This window comes from Nannospalax galili, unplaced genomic scaffold (genome assembly GCF_000622305.1).
Source record: "Nannospalax galili isolate Female #2095 unplaced genomic scaffold, S.galili_v1.0 scaffold293, whole genome shotgun sequence".
Lineage (NCBI taxonomy): Eukaryota > Metazoa > Chordata > Mammalia > Rodentia > Spalacidae > Nannospalax > Nannospalax galili.
Genome location: NW_008337147.1, coordinates 1145034 through 1161582, shown reverse-complemented (window position 1 = coordinate 1161582; position 16549 = coordinate 1145034). Strand labels below are relative to the sequence as shown.

The 16549-nt window shown below is 36.0% G+C and overlaps 1 protein-coding gene across 1 annotated transcript in view; it reads left to right on the top strand.

The window, feature by feature from the left end:
* Positions 1–16549, top strand: part of Gbe1 (1,4-alpha-glucan branching enzyme 1) — a 300252-nt gene that overhangs the window by 145205 nt on the left and 138498 nt on the right. Inside the window, exons 4-6 of the mRNA XM_008832224.3 lie at positions 10860–10985; positions 11936–12071; positions 14605–14695. Coding sequence (XP_008830446.1) covers positions 10860–10985; positions 11936–12071; positions 14605–14695 — 353 coding nt within the window. The remainder of the gene's footprint in view (positions 1–10859; positions 10986–11935; positions 12072–14604; positions 14696–16549) is intronic.

The following is a 16549-nucleotide window of genomic DNA, read 5'->3' as shown; positions in this document are numbered from 1 at the left end:
GGGTCCTCTGCAAGAGCAGTCAGTACTCTTAACCACTGAGCCAACTCTCCAGCCCCACATTAAACCATCTTGATGGCTCTTAACTTGGTGGTTTTTTGAGCAAATTTTTATGCTTTGAAGAATTTTTTTAATCATTTAAAAAAATTTTTAATAAGTACATGATTAGAAGAATCATTTCACTACATCTTTAACATATTCAGTAACACACTCCAGAGCAAGAGTACATCTCTTTCACAAGTGGGTGCAAGTTTCTAGGTTCACAGTTGAATTAATACATTTATACAATCTTGAACTCAGTATAAGCCCTGTAAGACATAAAATTGGATGAGTTTTTAACATTTAAAAAAGATCTCTATTTCATTTTAGAATATATTGCTCCTTGCAGAAAGACTCATCGCTTAGCTGGTTAAAGCTCCTGTCTGGTAACAACCATTCTTAACTCAAGTTCCAAGGGATAGATGGCCCTCTTCTGGGATTGATTGCCCTCTTTTGGCCTGTGCGGGCATTGCATCACACAGGCATACTTATATGTAGATGTAACACTCATACACATAAAATAAATCGTTAAAAAATTTAAAAAATAAGATTGAGAATTCTTACTAACATAGCCTCATCTTTTAACTCTTTCTGAAACAGACATTATTTAACTAAATTTAATGCATTCCATTTTTGTCATTTTTTTTCCCTAGAAAACTGATTGCATCTAGCTATTTTTTTCTTTATGGCTATCTTAATTTTCAGAGGCCCGTGCATACATTTTGAGGCTATAAATAACAGAAATTTGATCTCACAAACTGTTGGATGCCAGATTTTTAAAAGCACCAGGCTATTGGCAGGGCCTTAATTCCTCTGGGGCTTCTGGTGGCCAGGGGGAGAACTGTTTCTTGATACTTGTAGTTTCTAGAGGCTGCTGGCTCTCCTTGGCTGCTGTCCACACCATTCTCATCTCTCCTCCTTGATCGTGTTGCCTTTTCTTTCTCTTATGTCAAGTCTCCTTCTGTCTGCTACAAGGATATGTGAGCTTGTTTTTGTTCATTATCAAGTTAATCTCCATCTCTAGATCCTTTCTCTAGTAGCAGCTACAAGTCCTTCCTATTAGCCATAGAAGTCATAACTCACAGATACAGGATGTAGGACATAGGTATTGTTTGGAGGGCTTTTTTTCTGCCTTTCACAGTGGCAAAGAGATTCTTTACAATCTTACTTAATGTTAAGTCATAACAGTAGAAATAAGTAGTGAAAAAGGATGAAATTTATCCAGTAGATTCCTTTAAAAAATGTTAGTTGAACTGAAGTGATATTTAAGAACGTCATTTTAAATTATATGGAGCACTTAGAAAGTTTTACTAATGCTAAATTTTGTGTAAATTTGCAAAAGTAATTCTTGAACTTTAAAAAAAAAACTTTTTGTTGAATTTTTTGTGTATTTCATACAGAACAGCTCAAACAGTCTTAATCATCTTTATACCCATGCCCCCACTGGCACCTCCCATAGTCTTCCCCATTGGAGCCCATATACTTTGTCATCCTTCTTAAGGCCTACTGGTTGTCATTGTCCCCAGATGTTCCCCAGTTCAAGTCCATCCACTATGTCTTGTCAGGCTATCTAGAGTCCCTTGTTTTAGGAAGATCAGCTCTTCTTCATTTGGTAGCAATCATTTGCCAACATTCCTTCAGATAAGATTGAGGTCTGCTATTCATTTTTCCAGTTCTATGATGGGTTATTGTCTGCTTGAGTTTGAATGGGACTTGTGTATGCTGAGAATCATATGAACAGGTTTCCAGAAGCTTATAGAACTCTGTTTCCATATGGTCATGCACCTCTTCCCTGGCTCTTAGAATCTTTTCACCCCCTCTTCCACAACTGTCCCTGAGAATTGGGTGGGTGAAATTAAATACAGGGGTCCAGTCCAAGGACCATAATTCAGAAGACTTTTGATCTCTATACTTTGGCTATTTATGATATTTTGTGTTCCTGGCCCTCGCTACATTAGGAAGCTTCATTATGGAGATTTTAACAAAATATTAATATTCTCTTCTTTATTGCTGTTCCATGTTACATGAGCTTTGGGTGTAGAGGTTGCATTATAAATGTGTAACTTAGGCCTGGGCAATTCGTAGACAATGTCCATGTGTGACCAGTTGTGGTACTTGGTAATAGTCTCTGACTCGTGAAAATGAGTCTTCTTTGATGAGTGGTAACTGGGATATATGTCTGTAAATATAAGGATACATGTTTTGCACAACTAAGAAATCACATTAATCTAGCGATGTGACAGTCTTGGGGTTTTGTCTAAGATCCATGGCCACTCCATTCAAGTGTATTTGGTTATGTTTACATTACCACACTTGAGTTTCCTCTCTTTAAGTGGGCGTTTAGTCCAATTAGGTAGCTGTTGATTGCCCCCAAGATAAAAGTGCCAATACTGCACCAATGATGTATGCTGTGCTGGCCATTGATGTGGTTATTTGGTCTTGAAGCTGATGTTGGTCATCCATTAATGTTTTTCCTTGACACCTTCATAGAGTTCTCCAAATCTATGAAAGCTAGCCTTTAGGGGAAGTGGTCACAGGTCAGTCGCAGCTCTATTGCTCCAAATCCTATGTCTAAAGTATGTTCTGTCTTTGGCAGTAGGGTCTTACCTTCAAGTTCTGTGAGGCCATCAAGGGCTGTGGCAATACCCTGAGTAATTTTGGGAGTCTCTTGGACCACCCTGGCCAACAACTCAAAGGCAGGTATCTCCTGTCTGGCACTGCTGTCAATATCCGTTTATATAAGATTGGGGTCTGCTGTTCATTTGCCCAGTTCTATGCTGGGTTACCATCTGGGAGTCCCTTTGGCCACCCTGGCCAACAACTCAAAAGAAGATATCTCCTATCTGGCACTGTTGCTTGTTGTGTAGCCTTTAGCTACATACATGGACTCATGTAGAGATAATGTATATATAATTTGTCAGTAGGTTGTTGGACTAATATGGTTCCCTCTAGTCTTTTAAAACTAGCTAGGCATTATTTTTCTCTCCTCTCTCACTCACTGTCTAACCCTTCTTCCATGGTTTCCCCATTTAAAGTGCCCCCATTTTCCCCATTTCTCCCTTGATAGTATGTGTCACCTATGGTCCCACCTCTCTTGACCTCCTTCTTTCCCTTTATCCCCAAGTTTCCTTGTATAACCCTCCCTCCCTCTCCCACTTAAATAACCTCATTTTATCCATTTCTCCCTTAGTAACATTTATTTCCTACTGTTGTTCTCTCTCAAGTTCTTTCTTTTCCTTTACCTCCCTGGTTCCTTTTCATTATGCTGGTTCCTGTAGTTATGTATGGATACATACTCACTTAGAAGGATTTGGTGCTAGCAATCCACATATGAACTTTTATTTGTTTATTTATTTTTCTTTTTTATATATTATTTTTATTTTATGTGTACTCATGTATTGCCTGCATGTAGATAAGTGCACCCGTGTTGTGCAGTGCCTGCAGAGGCAGAAGAGACTGTCGGATCCCTGGAACTGGAGTTATGGACAGTTGTTAGCTGCCATGTTGGTGCTGCGATTTGACCCCAGGTCTTCTGCAAGAACAGTCAGTGTTCTTAACCGCTGAGCCATCTCTCCAGCCCCACATATGAAGTTTTAATGTTAAAACGTGTGTACTGGTATCCCTCTGTATGTATTGGTTACAAATATGTAAATTCACCCAGTCTCAGATATTAACATTTGAAAAAAAATTGTCCATATTCAACAAGTACAGAATTCTTTGTGATTATTTATTCCCTAAATGGTACAGTATATAACAACTATTTCCATAACCTTCCAATTGTATGTGGTGTTATAACTAGAGATGATTTAAAGTATACAAGAGGGCCGCATATGTTATAGGCAAATAGTATGTCATTTTACATAGAAAAGATAGCCTTTCTAGAAGAAGCATGTCACTAGAGATGGGCTTTGAGAGTTCATAGCCTCCCCACTTCTAGTTTGCTCTTTCTTCTTCATGATTGCATTTCAAGATTTGCACTCTGTGCCTCCCGCACCTGCAACCACGCTTGCTGCTTACTGTAATGCCTCCCCACTGAGATGGCCTTATAGCCCTCTGGACCCACAAGCTGAAATAAACTCTTCTTTCTATAAGTTACTGTGGTCATGGCATTTTATCACAGCAACAAAAATAAAACTAATGAAGTAGTATAATACCAGTCACTACTGTGGTTCTTCTTGGACTTCCACAATTCAGCATAACCCATCTACTAAAGAGATAATAGCTAGTAAATTAGAAGTCTGTTATGTGCATCCATCATCTGGTCTGAGAGGTAGAAATGTGTTATGCATGTTGAAATAAGTTGTATTTAAGTGTGTATGTGTGGAAATGTCATTTTCCTTGATATCTGCTATTTTTATTTGCCAGTTAGACCTCAGTAACTCTGAAATATTGAAGGAAAAAAGAAGAGGTAATTGTTTCATCATTAGAAATGACCTTGGTTATATTTTTTTTCTGACTGGTACCCCTCAAATACTTGCTTTAGTCATTATCTTTTTTTAAAAACTCTAAACAGTTTTTGCTAAAGGCTCTCCTCCTAACATGAGACTTTGGTAGTTTTATTTGGGCAATTTAAATTATATTATCTAATATTCTCATTTTTTCCTGTTAGTCAGCCATGCGTTCAGTCTTGGACTTGGAGTTACATTCAATACCATCTCCTAGAATATGACAACAGTTACTTCTAACCAGTTGAGCACATCCCCTGTTTTACAAAATTGTTGGTCATTTGAGGAGAATCTCATTTCAATAATTTTCCAGTGCTTGGAAAGACATTCTTTGCAAGAAATATTTCAAAAGATATTCCTTGCATAAAGGATATGTTTAGATATTTACCACTTACTATACTGTTCCTTATATTGGATATTTGAGTTCTAAATGTTATTTTCTAAATAAAATTGACTTCAAACAGTTCACTTAAGTCAGTTTGACTTTTTCAAAGGTAGAGATTTTATTTTCCTCTCCTTTATTTAATCTGATAATGTCCTTTGATGGTAACCTTCTCATGTCATATAAATAATTTAGTTCCTTAGCTAAAAAGGCTATATTAAAATAATTAAAACATAAAACATTATAGATTATAATTTCATAAACCACTATGCTTTTGCTGTTTATTACTGAACTGATATGTTTTTAATAAATAACTGGGTGTTGATAAATTTAATATATACATGATTTATAACTTGCATAGCACAGCTCTTCAGAATTGTCTGATTATATATTATGTGTATTTGCAATCTTTATCCCAGGTAGTAGTATTTTGAAATTCTGGCAGCTATACAAGGGGAACAGTTATCAGAAAAAATTATACCATCCTCCTGTTTTCTGCATTTACATTAGGAAAATGGAGCACATACATTTTATAATATGAAAGAATGTTTCTATAGTGTAGTAATATGTTTTTAGCAATTAGACATTGCTCAATTATTTAATTTTTATTAATTAAAGAAGTTAAAAGATCAATAGACAAAGGCATCATTGTTTGGGCACGGTGTGATTGTTTCTGTGGAGGTATAATTAATAGTGTTCAAACCTTGAGATTATTGCCTTTTGAACTTTTGATATTCTTTGCTAAGATATTCTTCAGAGATTTTTATGTAGTTTATATTTACTAGCAGTGCATAAGATCTTCTATTTGAGAGTATTAGCTAGACTTTTCTCCTCACCAACTAAAAAAAACTTTAGAGACTGTGTCTTGGACTATCTTGGCCAACAACTCAAAGCAGAGTTTCTCCTGTTTGCCACAGTTTCTTGATTTGTTGCCTTTAGCTGTACACGTGGACTTGTGTAGAGATATTGTATGTGTAACTTTCTTTAGGTTGCTATGCTAATGTGATTCTTTCTGGATTTTTAAAACTAGCTAGGCATTATTTATCTCTCCACTCTCTCTCCTTGGCTAACCCTTTCACCATGGTTTCCCCATTTAAAGTGTCCCCATTTCCCCCATTTCTCCCTTGATAATACCAGTCTCCTATGGTCCCACCTCTCTTGAGCTCCTTCTTTCCCTTTATCCCCAAAGTTCCCTGTATAAACCTCCATCTCCCCTCCCATCTAAGTAGCCCAATTTTTATCCATTTCTCCCTTAGTAACACCTGTCTCCTACCTGCTCTTGTCTTTCAGGTTCTTTCTTTCCCTTTACCTCCCTGATTCCTTTTCATTATTCTGGTTCCTGCAGTTTCATCTGGATACATATCCACATATAAGGATTTGGTGCTAGGATTCACATAGGAGGGAGAACATACATCTTTTTTTTTTTTTTTTTTTGAGTCTATGGTATTTCACTTAGTATAACCATTTCTAGTTCCATCCATTTACCTGCAAATTTCAATATTTCATCATCACTGCTGATTAGAACTCAATTGCATAAATGTACCACATTTTCATTATCCACTCCTCAGTTGAGGGACACTTAGGTTGCTTCCATCTCTTCGCTGTTGTGAAAAGAGCAGCAACAAACATGGATGTGAAAGTGTCTCTGCAATAGGATGAGTCCTTTGGGTATATGGTCCTTGGATAGAACTCCTGCATTGAACTTCACCCACCCAGGGCTCAGAGACCATTGTGGAAGAGAGGGTAGAAAGATTGTAAGAGCCAGGAGGAGGCACATGACCATGTAGAAACAGAGTCCAACAAGCTCCTGGGACCCTGCTTATATGATTCAATGGTAATGGTGTCAGCATACACAAATCCCATGCAAAATCAAGCAGACAAAACCCAGCAAAGAACTGGGGAAATGAACATCAGTCCCCAATCTTAGCTGAAGAAATATTGGCAATGGATTGCTGCTAGGTGAGGAGGAGCTGCTCTTCCTAAAACAAGATATTCTAGATAGACTGACTAGACCTCAGTGGATGAACTTGTGCTGGGGAATGTCTGGGGATGCTGACTTGACACAGTGGGCCTTAGACAGGGATGACAGAGTATATGGGTTCCAGTGTGTGGAGGGGCTATGGGAGGGTGCCAGTTGCGAAGGGGATATAAAGATGACTAAGATTGTTTGGGATATTCTGTACAAAATACACAAAATTCCAACAACAACAACAACAACAGAAAACAACTTTAAATGATCACTTTGCTGTAGCATGCAGAAATCCTAACATTTAAAATCTTTGTTTAACTGGAATTGAAACTTATTGGAACCTAGGAAAGATTCAGGAAGCCCCACCCCACAAAGTTTTATAAGCAAAGTTACATACCAAAGACAATATATATTTTCTTTTTCAGAATGTCTCCTTGTTGATTTTATCATAGTGCTGTTAATTGAGTTCCAAGAATAAAAAATGTTGGGAAGAGACTATACAAAGCCAAGTGAGATATTTCATATAGGCAGTATATTCACTAGGACAGCTCAAACAACAGCAGCTTAAAGAAAGTTATTATGGAATAGTCTTACAGTTTTCAGGTTTGATGGAAAGCTTTGAGCTACATATCATTTAGCTATAATTTCCTTGCAAAGAGAAGGAGGAGGGAACTACAAGTTTGAATTCTTCACTATAATAGATAATCTTAGTAGAAATTATTGTTAGAGAAAGAAGAAACAATATTTGGGGGAAAATGAATTTTTTGATGAAGGAACAAATGATATCTTGTTAGGTTTATACTTCGATTATACCCTACTGACAAGTTTACAAGTTTTCCCATTACCGCTTCATAAAAATTGGCAATAAACTTAGAACTCCTAGGTCAAAGACACAGCATTGTAAGCACTGTGCTATCATGTTTGTATTGGTTCCTCTTTTCTCCCACCCACATAGAGTTGACATTGTTGACGATGGTTGGCCACTTGTTCAGTGGGTTTGCATTATAGTTGGGGAATATTGAGCTTGGCGAATCCATTTTTTTATATAGCAAATTGTAAGACTGTCTGCTCTATGTCTCTGAGAAATACATCCCTTAGCACAAACTTAAAAAATGATTCTAGTATCAACAGCTAGAGCTTTGCATTTTCGTTGTTAGCTGCTTTTCTGTTGCTGTAATAAAACACCATGACCAAGGCAACTTACCAAACTTAAAAAATGATTCTAGTATCAACAGCTAGAGCTTTGCATTTTCGTTATTAGCTGGGAAGGAAGAGTGTATTTATTTGGCTTACTGTTCCAGAGTGATAAGGGTCCATCAGGGTTGCAGATTCATGGTAGCAGAGGTGGCTAGAGCAGAAAGCTGAGCACTCACATATTCAAGCAGGAAACAGAAAGCCAAACTGGAGTGGGCCAAGCCTATGGACTCTGAAAGTCCACCCCCAGTGATGTGCTCCCTCCAGTAAAGCCATACCTCCTAAACCTCTGTTAACAGTGCCACCACTTGGGGCCAAGTTTTCAGATACTTGGAGCCTATCAAGGACATTCTAATCCATATCATCTCACTGGTATAACTCCAGCACATGATGTAGGTTCATTGGAGGCTTGTACAGTGCCTGTTCCTCAGAAGCCTATGAAAATATTTGAATGTACAGCAAGGTAAACAATTTAATGTTCCAAAGGAAGTTGAATTACTCAGCATGAGTTAGATTGCTTAAGTTCCTAAAGCTTCAAATATTCTCCCACTAATAGCTACTTTCAAAAATAACTTTGGAGACAGGAGAGATTGCTCAGCAGTTAAGAACACTGACTGCTCTTGCAGAGGACCCAAATTCAGTTTCCATCACCTACTTCTTGGCCAGCAACTATCCATAACTCCAGTTCCAGGGGATCTGATGCCATCTTCTGACTTCTGTGGCTAAAATCAAAACTATTTGCTGCTTACTAAATTTAACAGGCTCCAGTGGATGATCTCACTTGAGGGACATTTGGGATTACCAACTTTGTTCGATAGGCTTTATATATATGACAGAGTACCTGAAATCTTATGTCAGGAGGCTATGGGGTGTGCAGATAGTGGAGTGCATCTAAATATGATCAAAACGTATTGTATGAAATTCAAAAAGTTCAAAAAATTAACTTTGTTTACAAGTCAGCCTTTGGAGAGTTGTAGACCTATTACAAAGCAGAAAGGATAGGAAGAGTATTATTCATTGAAACTGGTTATAGTATTCTATTTCTTTTTCAAAATATTTTTTTCTCTGTGTGTTTCTATTTTTTTATGTTTGGGGGTTTATACATGTAATTGTAGGTGCCCCTGGAGGCCAGAGGATACCCTGGAACTAGAGTTATGGTAGTTGTCAGCCAATGCAGCATGGGTAATGAGAACCAAACTGTGGTCCTCTGCAAGAGCAGCATATGTGCTTAACCACTGAGTCATCTCTCCAGCCCCATGTTATTTATTTCTTAATAGCTATTCTGGGTATGTGAGTGAGCAGATGGACCTTTTATTGTTATAGTCTACATTATATTAATACTTTACATGGCTCAAGGGACTTTGGGGGGGTGCATTAAATACTCATGAGTTGGATTGGTGCCATTGATACATGCATTTTTGATAATAATAGCAAGGCTTTAGTAAGTTTGCCAAACAACGAACAAGGAAAAAAGGTTGTGTTTGTTAGTTGGATATTGCTTTCTGTCACTCACTGGCCCTCTCATTTGATATCTGAATAACACACTGCAGAAACTACTTCAGAGCAAGTAGCATCAGAAACTGCGTTCACCCAGTGGCTCTGCCACTCAGAGATTTGGGGGTTTATAGAAACTTGCTTAATGTCCCTTTATATTTGGATTAATATGAAGCTCTTCTAGAATCAAGTGAGATATGAATATAAAAGTCTTTTCTAAATTATAAAGTCTTATACAAAGATTTAATTTTGGGCAGTTTGGAGTACCTGTGCTTTTCTCCATTAAAGACAGACTAGACCATATATTTTCTCTCAATGCTGAGCATAGTTAATAATCTGAACACTTTTGCTCATACTCCACCTGCTTTTACAAAGTTTAGTAAAAATTACAACTTTGTAAAAAGCTATAATTTCAGTTACTTGGTAGCTCCATTTATGTGGCTAGGTATACTCAAATGTTTTATACAATTTCATGTTGAAAGTACGTTTTTATTGATTTATTGATTTATTCAATATTAACTCAAATGCATTTATATTTTACTATTATCTTTTTATTTTAAAATTATTAGTTTACATTATTAATTTATTTTGTATGCATATGGTATATGTGTGCATGTGGGGGGGTGTCATAGCATCATGGTCAGAGGTCAACTTACAGGAGTTAGTTTTCTCTTTCACTGTATGAATTCCTGGGATCAAATTTGGTTTTCAAGCTTGGCACAAGTGCCATTACTTACTGAGCCATCTTGATTGCCCAATTGTTATCTTTTATTTTTGAAAACTATAGTTTAATGGAGTGGATGGCCAGAGAAAAAGTGTTTTGTTTTTGTTTTTTATGTTGTTGAGGGTACTCAGTAAGTAGAGAATGGGTGGAAAATAATTTTGTATGTGTGCACAATTCAAGGTTAAACCAGTCTACTCCTTCAGCATATGAAAATGTTGTCATTCATTTCCCTGAAGAAGAAAGGGAAATGATTATATAATTATCTTTCCCCATTCTTGAAGAATATGAATATTTCCTTTGATTGATTTATTGATGACAACTTCCAAATAATCTTCTTCTCTTTATATCTAATGTATGTATATCTAATATATGTAACCACTTTATAGTTGAACATTTTCAGACAATCATGAAATATCAACTTTATAGATGACTTTAAGGATCATGTAGTGATAGCAGACAAATAAAGAATTTAAATATATTCTTTGAGGAAACACAACTATTTACCTAAATTCTTGCCTACATTTCCTTCTTTTGTTTAGCATTGCTCATTGACTATTATGTTTTATTTGAGAGTTGTGAATGTATTTTAAAAACAGTCATATCTCATCTTTTTAGGTAGTTATTACTAGTAAAAGTGGAGAGATCTTGTATCGTATATCCCCTTGGGCAAAGTATGTGGTTCGTGAAAATGACAATGTGAACTATGATTGGGTTCACTGGGATCCAGAAGACCCATATAAGGTGAGAACAGCAAATCATTGCGAATAATTGCTTATTCCAGTATTTCTAATTTTTACTTCCATAGCTTTAATTGTAATGTTCAAAGTTTTCACTTGTGGAAAAACATTAGTGTGTTTCTGATAGTGTTCTTACATTAGATATTTTATATCAAAGTCTGTCCACTGCAGCCAATGAAATACCCAAATAATTTTGGTTTCATTCTTTTTTGATGTTAGACAAAAATACAAATTCTATACTTGCATATAAGGAATACTAATTTTTGAATTATAGTTTCCATTGTATCAAAGGTTTAAATAATGTTATATTTCTTGCTACCGTAGTTGTAGAGCTAGATTAGTGCCTTTATGGAAAGGGCAGTAGGGTGGCTGTCTGTCTCCTATTAAATTAGGTTTATTTTATGCACTCCTGAAGTGCATTGCCTCTGGACGACAGAAGAGGTTTACAGATCTTCTGGAACTGGAGTTACAGATACAGATGATAGTTAGCCACCATGTGCTGGCAACCAAACCTGTGCCTTTTGTAAGAACAGCCAGTGCTCTTAACTTCTGAGCCATCTCTCTAGCCCTCTATCATTCTGTTTTTACCAAGTGCTATATGTATCTTAGAACTCACGTTTTTGGCCTTTAACTCCTGTGTACTTCATTGACATAGGTTAAAAAAGAAAAAATGAAAAACAACAACAACAACAAAAAAAACAACTCCCACTCAGTGATAATGCAGAAACCTTATTTGATTTTGAAATGAATTTACTAATAAGATCCTATAAAGCATTCTTTTCTAACCTCCCCCCAAATAAAACAAAACCTCAAAGAGTGAATGCAACCTGTGCCTTTTAGAGGAAAATTACTTTCAGGTGTTTCAAATTTATCTACTGTTTCCTTTCCTATGCTCAATTAGTGTCATATCAGTTCTTTTGGTTTAAATGCTGCATGTAATTTCACATTCTTTAGTTTAAGCATTCCAGACCTAAGAAACCAAGAAGTCTAAGAATTTATGAATCTCATGTGGGAATTTCTTCTCATGAAGGAAAAATAGCTTCTTATAAACATTTTACAAGCAGTGTACTACCAAGAATCAAAGACCTTGGTAAGTAATAACTGTGATTTTTATTCAGATAAAATTTTAATGAGTCTGTTCTCTTATTAGAAAAGATAATTACAAGTGTCTCTTTTTTGTGCTAACAGATTAAATATGTAATAGAAATGCATTTTATTTTAGACTTCTTGAATTGCCCTGTAATAGTGATAGCACAGAAAAATGGAATGAGATAGAGCATAAGAATTCAAGATATTATTCCAAATTCAATTTGAAGTAATGTGAACTGATGGCTTCCAAAACTGTAGATAAATATGCTAGTGTAATTACTTTTCTACAGGAGATAACCTTTATCAATTGAAGTGGCCATTGATTATAGCCTGTTCATTTTACTCTTTTATGGAAAAAAAATCATATTTATACAGTGTCTGGAACTCAATTTGGGTCATTTATTGTATAGTGTCCAAGTGTGTATGGAACATGCTTTGCCTGAAATGCATTGTTTGAGATGTTCATGTGTTGGGCTACCTTGATTCACACTTTCTTCATGCATACAAACAGGAGAGTAAATAGTGTGTGGCTGACTGCTTGGTTCAGCAGACACTATGTCTATTATATTTTTTTTAGAGGTAATGCTTTTCTCTAGTTTTAAAAATATTTTAATCGGTAACTTGAAATTTTCATACAATGTGTTTTCATCATATTTAGACTCCCTCCTGCCTTTTCTACCCCCAATTTACTGCCCCCACCACTTCATGTCCTCTATTATCTATTTTCTTTTTAAAAGGTCTATTGAGTCTAATTTGTATTCCCCATATGCTCTTGGGTGTGGTCCATCCCTTGGAGCCTGGTCAACCCACCAGGTTTGACACCTTAAAGAAAACTGATTCTTCCTCTCCCAGAATCTGTCAGTTGTCCATAGAGCCTCAGCTAGGACTCAGGTTCTTGCCCTTAAAATGAAGCCCACAGTCCTTTTAGCTGCAGTAACTGGACAGTAATATAAAGTAATATAAAATATAAATCAGTATATTTTATCATAGATTTCTGTCAGGAAGTTGATGTTTTGGCTAGAGAAAGGATTTGTAAGTCACAGTTATTATTTTCAGTTATGTATACATCTTAATGTTCTATGATAGTGAATTACAATCCAGAAATAAAAATTAATTAAATACATATAGGATTTATTAGTCTTATTATATATATTATGTTACAATTGCCCAATTGAATCATTTCATTTTATAGAATATAGAATAGTAAATTATTTGAGACCTAGTTTTTAATAAGAGGTTCAGGAGCACAAGGATTCTCTTGCTCATCTTTGTGTTGAATTGCATAGCCCCATACTTAGATAATAAATAAATGGAGGAATGATTAGTGTTAATCAAACACATACTAAAGTTATAAATTGGTACTCTATAAGAATGCTTATTGTATAATAGAGAAATAAACTATTGCTCTAAATTGTATTATAAATATATGATCTTTTATATACACCATCAGATGAAGATACTGACTTCTGTTTCTCTCAGTTTTGATAGTTCAATTATTTACTGTTACAACAAAAAGCCAGTTATGAAATCTGGAAGTGATGCATACTCAACTTCGAATGTATAAATTCTTAATTTTAAATTTTTATTTGTTACTATTAGAGAATTAATGATGTTCTAAAATATAGATACAAGAAGACATAACATAGTAACACAAAAGAATGAAATTAATTTTCTGTCTTTTCTTTCTCACAGCAATCAGGTCATATTTGAAAAATAATAAGACTACTTCGAAGATGAAAGCTTTGATTTTCTAGAACTTTAAAAAATTTTTCTTTATTTGAAAAATAGTAAGACTGTACTACGAAGAAGGAAGCTCTGATTTTCTAGAGCTTTTTAAAAAATTTCTTTGTTTTAAGGTCAAGAGCTTCTTTTTTCCGATTATTTTCTTATAACTAACCTTACAAGCATTCAAGCATTGTGAATTCCTGAAGTACAATTCCCACTTTTTGAGTGACTTCATTTTTATTAGAGCAAATCGTATTGAGATGGAGGAAGAAAGACGGTTATTTTGGCATGTTTCTGGCTGTGCACATGATACACATGTGTTGCTGTAGAGTGATTTCATAGGTTCATTTATCCTGGCTTCAGAAAAGTTACTTTGTTAAAAAAAATGAGTTTGCTAATATTTCTTATGCTATATAGTAAAATATGTGAATTATCATGAAAAAGGCTTAGGAAAAGTGTATATTATACTATCAATTGCTTTTCTTTATCTTCACAATCTTCTATGGGGATATTACAAGTACAACAGAAGTTTAACATATGCAGATTTCTATTTTTAATATTCTAATGTAAAATCAATTATGTATTTGCTTATCAGTTATTGCTTATTAAAATGAAGAAATTTCAAAAATCTAGTCACCATATAATTCTAAGAGACCAAATGTCCGATCGTGTTATAAGGTCAGACTACTGACAATATTAAGTTATAGAACTTTTCTGGATGATTGGTGCCTCAAGATTATTGGTAAGTGTTAGACTATTAGAACATTCCTTAATGCAGCATTGACTTTCTCTGGGGTTTGTTTTTATAGGCTACAACTGTATTCAGTTGATGGCAATCATGGAGCATGCTTACTATGCCAGTTTTGGGTACCAAATCACTAGCTTTTTTGCAGCTTCAAGGTAAAGTGAAAATCATATCTTCATTTACATTTCTAATAATAAAATTAATAAACATAAATAATAAAAGTAAAATTTAACATTTAACATAGTTTTGTAACCTCATTTATCATAAATGATTAAGAGTTAATGGAAGCTGAACATTTTATTTTACTTAGGGTATGTAGTAGCCTCACTTTGTCCTGATTTAATGTCACTTTTCATGGAATGACTTCTCATGATGAATGTCTACTTGCCAACTGAAGCACACATTTGGAGGCATGTATTTTAGTCAGAAAACAGTGTCATGTGGAAACTATTATTGAAAGAACTCACACATTTTTGTGAAAAGAGACTGGGATGTAGAGAGGAAGCAGTCCTAGTTTGCTTTCTGTGGCTATGATTAAACACTGACGAACTCTCACCACAGAAGCTTCTTCATGCAACAGATTGCTATGTCCACAAAAGGCCACAACTAGTCAAGATGTAAAGAATAAGAGACTGCAGAGTGCATATCCCTGTTTAGGACTCATATCTAAAACCCCACCTACCTGTGGCTCAGGGACCCTTGTGAAAGACGGGTGGAAAGATTGTAAGAGCCAGTGTTAGTGCATGAACATAAGGATGCAGAGTCTTCCAAGCCTCTGGAAGCTTGACCATATGAACTTGCAGCAGTGGTGACAGCCTTCACAAAATGCATGCTGACTCAACTCAAAAACCCAGCATAAAACTGGGGAAATGGGCAGCAGGCACAACTTTAGTCAAGGAACTATTGGTAATTGATTACTGCTGGGTGAGGGAAGGTAGATCCTTGAGGGAGTGACTCTAGATAGGCTGACTAGACTCCAGTGGATGAACTTGCACTTAAGGAATCTGGGTACAAAAGCTTGACTTGATGATAGGCATTAACATATATAACAGAATGCCAAAAATTTGATGGAAGGTGCTGCAATGGAGTACAGATGGGACAGGAGTTCTATATATGATTAGGCTTATTTCATCTTTCACTTCCAAGGCACAGTTCATCTTTGAAGAAATTCAGAGCAGGAACTGAAGCAGTAGCTGAAGCAGAGGGATGCTGCTTAGTGGTTTTTAACCCCTGACTTGCTCAGCTACTTTAAATATAAAAGCCAGGCCCTCCTGCCCACTACCAGGGCTGTTACTCCCCACACTGGGCTGAACCTTCCTATATCAAGCTGTGATCAAGAAAATGTTCCACAGGACATGTCTACAGGCCAGTTCAATGGAGGAAATTGCTCATTTAAGATTCCTTCTTTTTAAAAAAACATTTATTTAAAAATTTTTTGTGTGTATGAGTGTATTGGCTGCATGTTTGTAAGTGCACCCATGTAGTGCAATGACTGAGGAGTTCAGAAGAAGGTGTTGGATCCCCTGGACCGGAGAGTTACAAATGGTTGTTAGGTGCCATGTGGGTCATGGGAACTTAACCCTGGTCCTCGTAAGAACAACCAGTGCTCTTAACTGCTGAGCCATCTTTCCAGCCCCCATTCCCTTCTTTCCAGGTGACTCTAGTTTGTGTCAAGATGACAAACTTGAAGCAGCGTAGAAGGACACCAGAGCCTGTGGTTAGAATATATAACTGAAATCTGAGGGAGATAGTTCTCTGGGGAGACTCTGTGAGGTCCTTTGCAGTTGATGAGGTCTGACTTTGATGACCATATTTTTAATATATCCAACATTAATTCTACCTCATGGAATTTACATGTGGCAATATAGACATTAATCTAGTAATCATACCTATTCTGATTTCTCCTGTTAATAAAAGCTAAGAAGAAAGTGGTGCTATACCAAAAGTTTGAACACAGATTAGATCTGAGCTGGTATTTGAAGTGGATCTAAACTGTGTGGGGGAAAGGG